Source organism: Rhinoraja longicauda, chromosome 21 (genome assembly GCF_053455715.1).
Source record: "Rhinoraja longicauda isolate Sanriku21f chromosome 21, sRhiLon1.1, whole genome shotgun sequence".
In the NCBI taxonomy this organism is placed as follows: domain Eukaryota; kingdom Metazoa; phylum Chordata; class Chondrichthyes; order Rajiformes; family Arhynchobatidae; genus Rhinoraja; species Rhinoraja longicauda.
Genome location: NC_135973.1, coordinates 11,327,856 through 11,339,140, shown reverse-complemented (window position 1 = coordinate 11,339,140; position 11,285 = coordinate 11,327,856). Strand labels below are relative to the sequence as shown.

Sequence of the window (11,285 nt, the reverse complement as noted above, 5' to 3'; positions counted from 1 at the left end):
TGGACACTAATTACAGGTTTTCTTGATCCTGTTGTTAATGATTATTTTAATGCATGTAATGATAATATAACAATTTGTACTCCATACTGTTGAAATAATGGAAACCTATTCTGCTAATGATGTAGAAGTACTGTAAATTGAAATAAATTATTGCCAGAAAAAGATGGAAAGGCTAAATTAAAAAATATACATGGATAGTAAAATAGGTTAATAAAATTCCTCACAAATTACACTAAGTACTAGAATTTTGGTTGATGTATGGATATAAAGGCAACCTCCATATCATGGAGTGATTGTGTTCCGAGAAAACCATATGCATCATGACTTTCCATAATGTGAACTTCATTATTCCATTTCGCAATTCTATCGGCAATGAAGAAGTAACTTATTTAATGTTATTTAATGGATGAGACCAAGACCAAACTTGGTGGGGAGTGATGGTGGGTCTGGACAAAGCTCCTGTAAAAGAAAGAACAAATTCTGTACATTTTTTTCAGCACTCTGGGGCAGTAGGGTTTGGATGTGATGTTATTGCCCTCTGCAGTCAAAGGATGTGAACAGCTGTCTTGGAGTGCAACACTACTGTGCCCTTCATCTGCAAGGCATTTCCTTTTGACATGCAAGGCCCGTGGCTTAGAAAGTAGGGATATCAGGGAGAAATGGGATTCGAGGATCAGAGCCCGTGGGCGAAATGTGTAGGTGTTCAGCGGAGTAAGGGTTAAAGTGTTGCAATTTGGTAAAAATTGAATGAAGGCTGAGGGATTACTTGAAGGCGTTGGGTAGGACTACTACGGCTCCCTGCATTACGGCCTTGCAGCTGAGGAGTGCGGCACCCTCAGTCGTCTGTTCAATGTCCTGGGTCTAGGCTAGGGGAATCAGATCCAAAAGATACATAGAAGTAAGAAACTGCAGATGCTGGTTTACGCAAATGGACACCAAGTGTTGAAGGAACTCAGCAGGTCAGACAGCAGCTGGAGAACACGGATAGGTAGGTTTTGGGTCGAGACCCTTCTTCCAACCTAAACGATAGGTTAAAGGTGATAGGGAAGAGGTTTAGTTTAGTTTAGAGATACAGCGCGGAAACAGGCCTTTCGGCCCACCGAGTCTGCACCGACCAGCGATCCCCACACATTAACACTATCCTACACCCACTAGGGACAATTTAATATTTACCAAGCCAATTAACCTACAAACCTGTATCTCTTTGGAGTGTGGGAGAAAACCGAAGATCTCGGAGAAAGCCCACGCAGGTCACAGGGAGAACGTACAAACTCCGTAGACAGCACCCGTAGTCGGGATCGAACCCGGGTGTCCGGCGCTGCATTCGCTGAAAGGCAGCAACTCTACCGCTGCGCCACCGTGACCGACCGTGACCGGTTTATGGTGAGAGTGGAGAATTTTAATATGAACCTGAGGGGCAACCTTTTACAGGCAGTGGTGGGTAGTTGGAACAAGCTGCCAGAGGTAGTTGAGGCAGATACTACAAACAAGTTAAAAGACACTTGGACAGGTGCATGGATAGGAAAGGTTTAAAGAGGGATATGGACCAAACGTGGGAAAATAAGACTAGCTTAGATGGGGTATCTGGGTTGGCATAGTCTATAGACAAGTTAGTCCGAAGGGCACTTTCTCTGCTCTATGACTTTATGTCAGTGGTCAAATTTTTCTCTTTTATTTTATTGTTTAGTGTACAATGTTTACATATTTTGTTGTGCTGCTGCAAGTTAAAAAAAATCATTGTTCTATTGACATATCATTGACATATATATGACAATAAAACACTCTTGACAATCAATGGACAATGTCAATGAAGGGCTCAGCAAGACTCTGCTGCCAGAAGGTGACGGGGAAGCGCTCCCTGTTGTTGCCGGCGGGGGGAAGATGGTGAGCTGCGGGCCGTGGCGGCTGCAGGAGGAGAGCGTTCACGATCACGATCACGATCACGGCCCCGAGTGGCGGCAACAAGAGGACGGCAGCTTCATCCTCACTTTCCAGCGCTCTTTTTTCGCCATGTGTCGCCCGGACAGTTTCCCCATGGCGGTGGGTGACCCGCAGATCGCCTCGTCCCGGCCCCGGCCCGCTCTCCGCCCGGCCCCCGGCCCGCTCTCCACCCGGCCTCGACCCGCCCCAGGCCCGCTCTCCACCCGCCCCCCGGCCCGCTCTCCACCCGGCCCCCGGCCCGCTCTCCACCCGCCCCCCGGCCCGCTCTCCACCCGGCCCCCGGCCCGCTCTCCACCCGGCCCCCGGCCCGCTCTCCACCCGGCCCCCGGCCCGCTCTCCACCCGGCCTCGACCCGCTCTCCACCCGGCCCCCGGCCCGCTCTCCACCCGGCCCCCGGCCCGCTCTCCACCCGCCCCCCGGCCCGCTCTCCGCCCGGCCCCCGGCCCGCTCTCCACCCGGCCTCGACCCGCCCCAGGCCCGCTCTCCACCCGCCCCCCGGCCCGCTCTCCACCCGGCCCCCGGCCCGCTCTCCACCCGCCCCCCGGCCCGCTCTCCACCCGCCCCCCGGCCCGCTCTCCACCCGGCCCCCGGCCCGCTCTCCACCCGCCCCCCGGCCCGCTCTCCACCCGGCCCCCGGCCCGCTCTCCACCCGGCCCCCGGCCCGCTCTCCACCCGGCCCCCGGCCCGCTCTCCACCCGGCCCCCGGCCCGCTCTCCACCCGGCCCCCGGCCCGCTCTCCACCCGGCCCCCGGCCCGCTCTCCACCCGGCCCCCGGCCCGCTCTCCACCCGCCCCCTGGCCCGCTCTCCACCCGGCCCGCTCTCCACCCGGCCCCCGGCCCGCTCTCCACCCGCCCCCTGGCCCGCTCTCCACCCGGCCCGCTCTCCACCCGGCCCCCGGCCCGCTCTCCACCCGCCCCCTGGCCCGCTCTCCACCCGGCCCGCTCTCCACCCGGCCCCCGGCCCGCTCTCCGCCCCGCCCCAGGCCCGCTCTCCACCCGCCCCAGGCCCGCTCTCCACCCGGCCTCGGCCCGGCCCCCGGCCCGCTCTCCGCCCCGCCCCAGGCCCGCTCTCCGCCCCGCCCCAGGCCCGCTCTCCACCCGGCCTCGGCCCGGCCCCCGGCCCGCTCTCCGCCCCGCCCCAGGCCCGCTCTCCACCCGCCCCAGGCCCGCTCTCCACCCGGCCCCCGGCCCGCTCTCCGCCCCGCCCCAGGCCCGCTCTCCACCCGCCCCAGGCCCGCTCTCCACCCGGCCTCGGCCCGGCCCCCGGCCCGCTCTCCGCCCCGCCCCAGGCCCGCTCTCCGCCCGGCCCGCTCTCCACCCGGCCTCGGCCCGCCCCAGGCCCGCTCTCCGCCCGCCCCAGGCCCGCTCTCCGCCCGCCCCAGGCCCGCTCTCCGCCCCGCTCTCCGCCCGCCCCAGGCCCGCTCTCCGCCCCGCTCTCCGCCCGGCCCAGGCCCGCTCTCCGCCCGCCCCAGGCCCGCTCTCCGCCCGCCCCAGGCCCGCTCTCCGCCCGCCCCAGGCCCGCTCTCCACCCGGCCTCGGCCCGGCCCCCGGCCCGCTCTCCGCCCCGCCCCAGGCCCGCTCTCCGCCCGCCCCAGGCCCGCTCTCCGCCCGCCCCAGGCCCGCTCTCCGCCCGGCTCAGGCCCGCTCTCCGCCCGCCCCAGGCCCGCTCTCCGCCCGCCCCAGGCCCGCTCTCCGCCCGCCCCAGGCCCGCTCTCCGCCCGCCCCAGGCCCGCTCTCCGCCCGCTCCACCCCCCCCCCCCCCCCCCGGCCGCAGCCTCTGGGAACAGCTCCAGTGCCCCGGCGCCACTCGGCTTGAGTCAATCTCCCCGCTCTTTCAAATTGTGACTTCTGTTTTTATTTTTATTTACTTTTCAGGAGCTTGAGGACAGGCTGAGGAACAAAAGGAACCCCATTTTGTTGCAACAGATTTTGTCGCAGGTATACAGTAGGACTGGATTTCAATTGAGTAATAGAGTCATACAGTGTGGAAACAGGCCCTTCAGCCCAACTTGGCCACACTGACCAACATGCCCCACCTGCGCCAGCCCCACCTGCGCCAGCCCCACCTGCGCCAGCCCCACCTGCGCCAGCCCCACCTGCGCCAGCCCCACCTGCGCCAGCCCCACCTGCGCCAGCCCCACCTGCGCCAGCCCCACCTGCGCCAGCCCCACCTGCCTGCGTTTGGCCCATATCCCTCCAAACTGGTCATATCCATGTCTAATTGCTTCTTAAATTGTATTGTAGTGTGTGATTTGAGATGGGAAAATATTGAGACAACTTGTGTATCATCCTATTTTTCAAATTATTTTATTAGACAGTTCTTCATCCTCTTTGCAAAAAATATCCTCCATCGGTGAAGTACAGAAGAATTTTTCTATTGGAGCTGATTAAAAAGGTATGTTCTTTTCAACTACAGTAATCATGGTTTGAAGAATGCAGGAAAAAAATCGCTGAACTAATCATAAAACCTTTACAACAGACTATTCATTATTATTTCCAGTCAGTAACCTGTGAGCGCTGTTAATTGAGTAATTTTTGATCGTAAAATATAAATATCAACCTTGAAATGACTAATATGCTAGTTTATACACTGTCGGTTATACTGTTACGGAATTTTACAATATGTATGGCACATTTGCTTAATGGCAAATCCCATTAGTGTACTTGATGCAGTCGTAGGATGTTATCAGAAGATAACACAAAGTGCTGGAGACTGATGAAGAGTCCTGACCCGAAATGTCACCTGCCCATGTTCTCCAGAGAGACTGACTGATACGTTGCACGTTGTGTCTTTCTTGTAAACAAGCATCTGCAGTTCCTTGTTTCTACATTCTAGGATACTATCAGGTTTTTTTCTGTAAATTGGTATCCATTAAAATTATTATTTTCTCAATCTAGCATGAAATGGCGGGAGCTGAGTCTCCAGATGAGTTGTATGATGCACTGGGTGAAGTGTTAAGATCAGAAGATTCACTGATGTGTTACAAGAACTATTTTCTGGTTAGTGTACAACTCATTCTATTATAAAATATTTCTGACACTACTAAGAGGAGTAAAATCATTCAAGTTGTCGTAAACTTAATAATGTAAAACTAAAACCAGTACATATTATTTAGCATATGTCTGAAGAGGGGTCTCAACCTGACAAGTCACCATTCCTTCTCTCCAGAGATGTTGCCTGTCCCCCTGAGTTACTCCAGCATTTTGTGTCTACCTTCGATTTAAACCAGCATCTGCAGTTCTTTCCTACACATATTATTTAGAAATAGTTTTAAATCATTCATTTTCAAGTGTTTTACACCCCTTTTTAACAAACGAGTTGCAATACAACTGAGATTCCTCTTCAGTATTGCTGCTGTGATAAATGGCAACTGAAAGTAATTTGGCAAGGAAAAAAAAAATCACCAGTGGATATTGATTCCTTCAAACTGAGCAACAGTAACTTTGGCTTTAAAGCTGATGAGTATCTAGTACCAGTGGAACAGGGGCAAGCTATTCAGCTCTTCTGATCTGCTCTGCCACTTAATTGGAATTTGTATTGCAGCAGACTATATCACACCCATGTACCTTGAAATAGCTGCTTACCAAAAATCAAAGTCTTGGAAACTCTGACTAAGTACCCGACAGCCAATTGACGGTCAGAGTTCCAAATCCATACCTACCAAAACAAGTTCTAGAAGAGGAGTACAATGTAAAACAGGCAACCAAGGATTAATTTATTTTATTTGTCTGCTGTGAATCAGTTGTTAGCTTTCTTCCCTGTGAATGAGAAGTTCCCTGTGAAGCTTGACTCCTACTGCAGTACTGTGAGTCTACAACCTCGACTAGGTGTAGGAGTGCAATGTGCAGAAAGTTTTGATCTTTAGATAAAACATTAAACTGAAATCCCTGCTACCTTCTCAGATAAAGATGTAAGATCCCATAAAGCTGTTTAAGAAGAGTGTGTGTGTTTTCTAGATTCTTAGCTGTTACTTATCTCTGAATTAACATCACCTTTCCAAAAAAAAAAAGGTTACCATTTGCTGTCACATTGTTATTTGTGGGACTTGCTGTGTGCAACTGATTGTTGTTTTTTTTTTAAACTTACAACGGTGACTGCACTTCAAGAAGTACTTTTGGTGAAACATTTGGTTAATGTTACGAAAGGAGCAACATAAAAGCTAATTTTCTTTTCTTGTATTGAGAAAATATGCAGGTAGTTCTGCTATAATGTATGTGTACACATACGGGAAAATTGGATACAACATGGTTGAAGAATTGGAGAACACTAGTTGTATTACACAGGCCAAATTGGTTATAACATGGTTTTGATCAGGGACTAGAGGAACTACTTTAAAGTTACATTCAAAATTCACTAACAGGAATAAAACTGTGTTGGGGGACGAAAGGCACTATTTCCTTGTAACCATTGTGTCCTACAAATGCATGCTGCTAGTTTCACAGCGGATGGCCATTGAAATTGACAAACGATCACTTCTGTTAATGAATGAATGAATGATTAATTATTATACAATGATATTCTATTAAATAAAGTAGCATGTGGTGTTTAATATGTTTTGCAGTACCAAAAATAACTATTATTGAGAGTCTGACACGCTAGCACCAAGCCCCTTTCCCCCATTGACACAATTAGTGCTTTGGTAATTATTATGGTCTCTCTTATCTGGCTCTTCATTTTTAATGATTCTATCCATTCATCTGGGGCAGTTTGGTCTTGTGCTCCATTTAGACTTTAATTTCCTGATGACCATGTGGCATTTTTATTCCTCCTACCAAAACACTTTTATTTCTATTGAAATCCATCCATCGTTAAATGGCACATTTTGCAAACTTGTTGATGTCTTTTAATTTGATCACGAATTCCTCAATAAATTCAATCTATGGTGGATCTCCTACTAATTTTCTGCTCCATGAATGAAAATGTTTGTGTAATTGGGGAACCACATTGGTCCCAGAACCCTTCCCTGTAGAAAATCTTATTATATCTTTTACCAGTCTGGGGAACAAATTCATGGCAAGGAATATTGAGGGTTATGGTACAAGAGCAGTTAAGATACATATCAATCATCTTAATTATATGGTGGAATTCCCTATGATCCTTTAGTTAATGGAAGGATAATCAAAATAACTCCGTCTCTCCTTTTGAAGATTTTTTATGTTCCAGTATGTATACTTGCCCATTTTGTTTTGTCAATATGCCAATGTAGAACTTTAAATTTGTTATTTTTGGCAGTGCTGCTTGCCCAGTCATACTGTTATTGTTTATCATGTGTGTGTGTGCTCGTGTGTGTCTGATGTAATCTCATCAGAGTATTAGGATGGGGCTAAGCCTTTATTCCCCTTGTATACACCCCGGTTGTTAGGTTGAAATGCGTGAAATAATTTCTTATTATCTTGTAATTTAATTGTGCAAAAATGAGCAATGGGAAAGGAATACTTCAGTGTCTTTTGACTTTTTTTTAAAAAGAAAATCATTGTTCAGTTGTCAGGAGAGAACATTACCCTTGCTGAAAATGTGGCACTAATCTCTGAAGGAACCACAGGTCTGGTCACATGGGAAGCTGCACTGTACTTTGCAGAATGGGCGATGGAAAACCCTGAAGTATTTAACTGCAGGTCAGAATTGTTAGCATTAGAAAGGTGGCTACAATGGAAATTGATTTAATTCCTGTGAAATTGGAATATATCTTCCCGCTGTCCTTCAGTACATTTTATGGGTTAAATTATATTCTCCCTTTTTAAATCATTGTATCTTTCAATGCAACCGCCATGTTTTATAAGGAGGTATCTGGATATGGCCTCGATTCTTGTTCGATTATTTTTGAGGAACTCGCCAAATACGATGGGTCATTCCTCATATGTAGTCATAGTCTCACAGCACAAATCAGACCCTTTGGGTCAACTTGTCCATGCTGATCAAGATATTTTTCTGAGCGAGTTCCATTTGCCTGTGTTTGGCTCATATCCCTTGAAACCTTTCTTATTCATGTATCTGTCTAAATGTCTTTTAAATGTTGTAATGTTAAATTTAAATGTTGTACCCACCTCTACAGCTTTCTCCAACAGCTCAATCTATATAAAGACTACCTTCTGCATTGAAAGTGTTGCCCCTCATCTCCTTTTAAAGCTTTTCCCTCTTGCATTAAATCTGCCCCATTGTTTTAGACTCCCTGACCACCTTAGGGGTAGATCCACCTTATTTATACCCCATAACTTTATATGCCTCTGTAAGGTTACTCCTCAGCCCCCAGTGAAAACAGCCCCAGCTTATCCAACCTCTCCACATAACTCATGACCTCCAGTCCTGGTAACATCCTTGTGAATCTTCTCTGCACCCATTCCACTTTAATGACATCCTTCCTATGATCAGAACTGCATATTGTACTCCAAATATGGTCTTGCCAATGATGCCACTCCCATGTTAATTCACCAATGTATTGAATTGCACCATTTCTATTCTTAAATATTACATACTCTTCAACTAAGTCTTTTATCAGTGCAAGTTTAACTGGGTACCATAACATTCAAGGTTACATGTGAATTAGAAACTGCTTGGAGGCTTGTTCGAAATAAAATCAATTGTTTGGATAATTATCAGTCTTCAACATGTGACTAATGATCTACTCACGATGTATCTAATTGTTTAGATCTATCTGATCACGATGTATCTAATCATTTTGTATCAGGACCGTTTTGGAGTTGGGTAGTGGAAGTGGTCTTGCTGGAATTGCCATTTGCAAGACTTGCAACCCGAAACGGTACATATTCAGTGACTGTCATCCTAATGTACTTAAGCAACTCCGGAAGAATATTATTAGAAATAATCTGCTAATAGATTCTGACACCTGGAATTCAAAAGAGTGTGAAATAGAGACCAAGAGTAACAGTGGATCTGAAGAAACCCAGAGTCCGAAAGTTACAATTTTTCGATTGGACTGGGGAGAAATTACACAAGAACTGATTTCAGAGATTCAATCAGATATTATTATGGCAACAGGTAGGTAAATGTTTGCAGGTTAGTAATTGTCTTCATTGTGCTTAAGTATTGTATGTACTTATTATGAATAAGATCCAGAATATCCTGAGCTAGAACAAAATGAGAAACAAATATTATCTGAAGCCAGAGGATTAGGAGTGTGTTCTAATCTGTTTAACTGACCTTTTCAATGATAAAGGGGCGGCACGGTGGCGCAGCGGTAGAGTTGCTGCCTTACAGCGAATGCAGCGCCTGAGACTCGGGTTCGATCCTGACTACGGGCGCCATCTGTACGGAGTTTGTACGTTCTCCCCGTGACCTGCGTGGGTTTTCATCGAGATCTTCGGTTTCCTCCCACACTCCAAAGACGTACAGGTATGTAGGTTAATTGACTGGGTAAAATGTAAAAATTGTCCCTCGGGTGTGTAGGATAGTGTTAATGTGTGGGGATCGCTGGGCGGCGCGGACTCGGTGGGCCTGTTTCCGCGCTGTATCTCTAAATCTAAAAAAAACAAAAAACTAAATTTCATGATGCTCAAAATTGTATATAATTTCCACAGCTTCTTGACGCATTCAAAAAATAGATGACAGGCTCCAAATGGACAAGTGGAAACCAGTCCTTTTTCTAACAGGAAGAGAAAGGGTGAGGGCAGGTCTAGGAAATGGAACAGATAGAATAGAGGGCCCAGTCATACATGGCAGAGAAGCCATAATTGAGTAATGTTGGAAGTACTGGAATGGAAAATTGTCTTGTCTGTAAAGAATGACAGATGGACAAAATGGGAGAATGGAACCTCATCCCTGCAGGCAATGGGGTTAGAGGAAATGGAATCAAGGTAATAGTGCGACACAGAGGACTTAGTGTATACAAGAATTCTACCCTATCTCTAGTAAATTAAGGGAGGAATCTAAGATGGATAACTTTAAAGTGATAGAAGATTGTAAATTTGGCAGCAGAGTTGATGAACATTTCTAGATCAGGATAAGAGCAGGAAGCTGTGCCAATACATTACAAAGTGCTGGAGTAACTCTGGGTCAGGCAGCACCTCTGGAGAAAAAGGATAGGTGACGTTTCGGGTTGGAACCCTTTTTCAGACATCAGAGGGGAACGAGATGTCAGTCGCATTGAAACAAAACTTGTTCTGTATGTCTCGTATTGTAATGCTGGCCTTTATAATCAAGAGTTGAATACAAAAGGGGTAAAAATGAAAACTATAAAAAGCCATGGCTAGACCAAAGGCTGACCAAGGTGGGTGGTTCTAGTCACACACCTCACAAATGAAATGAGGGTCATGTCTAAATTGGAAGTAGTCAGAAAGCTGCAGAGGCAGGAATGTGAAATCTAGACCAAGGTTTCAGAACTGTACTGAAGCAGTAATGTCTTTTGGATGATAGGTTAAACTGAAGTTGAATTTGCCCTCCTACGATGTATGTAAAAGAGCCCAAAGCACTACCATGGACACAGAGGTGTTATCCCTGATGTCTTGGCAATATTTATCACAAATTGTCATTTAATGTGTGTAGCAGCTGCGCATCTTAAATTGCAGTCATGACTGCTCAAATGTTCCTTATTTGCAATTATGTTCTGGGATGACCTGAGAGTCTGAAGTGAACCATGGAAATACAAGCCCTTTTAGTAAGGACAGAGTAATGTGAGAGCAGCCGTGATTTTATTAAATAGTAGATCAAATTTAGAAGGGCTAAGCGGCCCACCGTTTTAATATTACGAATGCTCTCATGTAAGCAGTTTTATCATGGTTTCATTAGCCTTCTCCATTCCAAGCATTCAGTCTGATAAATTTAAGGCATCCATCAACTACTGCTGTATGGAATTGTAGCATGTGATTGATTGTGCCATGTAGTGAGTCGGGTTTGATGTCATCTTTGCCGAAAACTATAATATCTATAATGTGGCTATTCTTTCAAAATTAGAGAAACCACTTTGCTCATTTGTGATACTAAAAATAGTAAGCATATAGGTAATAAAGGACACTGGAATATAAGATACACTAAATTGGAAATGTAGAAATCCTAATTTTCCCCCACTCTTTCACTAATATTAATAGACTGCAATTTAAAGTGTGTGTTAACCCATTTTATTCTCTTAAAAAAGATATAATTTATGATCCTGAGGTGGTCATCTGCGTGGTTTCTGTATTGGAGAAACTACTTGTTGCTACAACTGATGGAAAGAGGAAAACAAGTTCTGTTGTATATTTGGCGTCTACCAAACGTAATCCGGAGACGTATCACCAATTCAAAATGGAGCTGGGTAAGTGGCTGGTAATTACTAGTGGCAATTGTTCAGATTCTTCCAGTAACCATTTCCATCAGAGACCCATCTGATAGTCTTGGGGCTGCATTTCAT

The 11,285-nt window shown here is 47.0% G+C and overlaps 1 protein-coding gene across 1 annotated transcript in view; it reads left to right on the top strand.

Annotated features, from left to right (window-relative positions):
* Nucleotides 1–875: 875 nt before the first annotated feature.
* eef2kmt (eukaryotic elongation factor 2 lysine methyltransferase) overlaps nt 876–11,285 on the top strand; it is a 13,790-nt gene continuing 3,380 nt past the window's right edge. The window contains exons 1-8 of the mRNA XM_078417747.1: nt 876–988; nt 1,814–2,040; nt 3,817–3,879; nt 4,256–4,336; nt 4,840–4,941; nt 7,409–7,557; nt 8,628–8,938; nt 11,031–11,189. Of these exons, the coding sequence (XP_078273873.1) occupies nt 913–988; nt 1,814–2,040; nt 3,817–3,879; nt 4,256–4,336; nt 4,840–4,941; nt 7,409–7,557; nt 8,628–8,938; nt 11,031–11,189 (1,168 nt within the window). The 5' untranslated portion in view covers nt 876–912. The remainder of the gene's footprint in view (nt 989–1,813; nt 2,041–3,816; nt 3,880–4,255; nt 4,337–4,839; nt 4,942–7,408; nt 7,558–8,627; nt 8,939–11,030; nt 11,190–11,285) is intronic.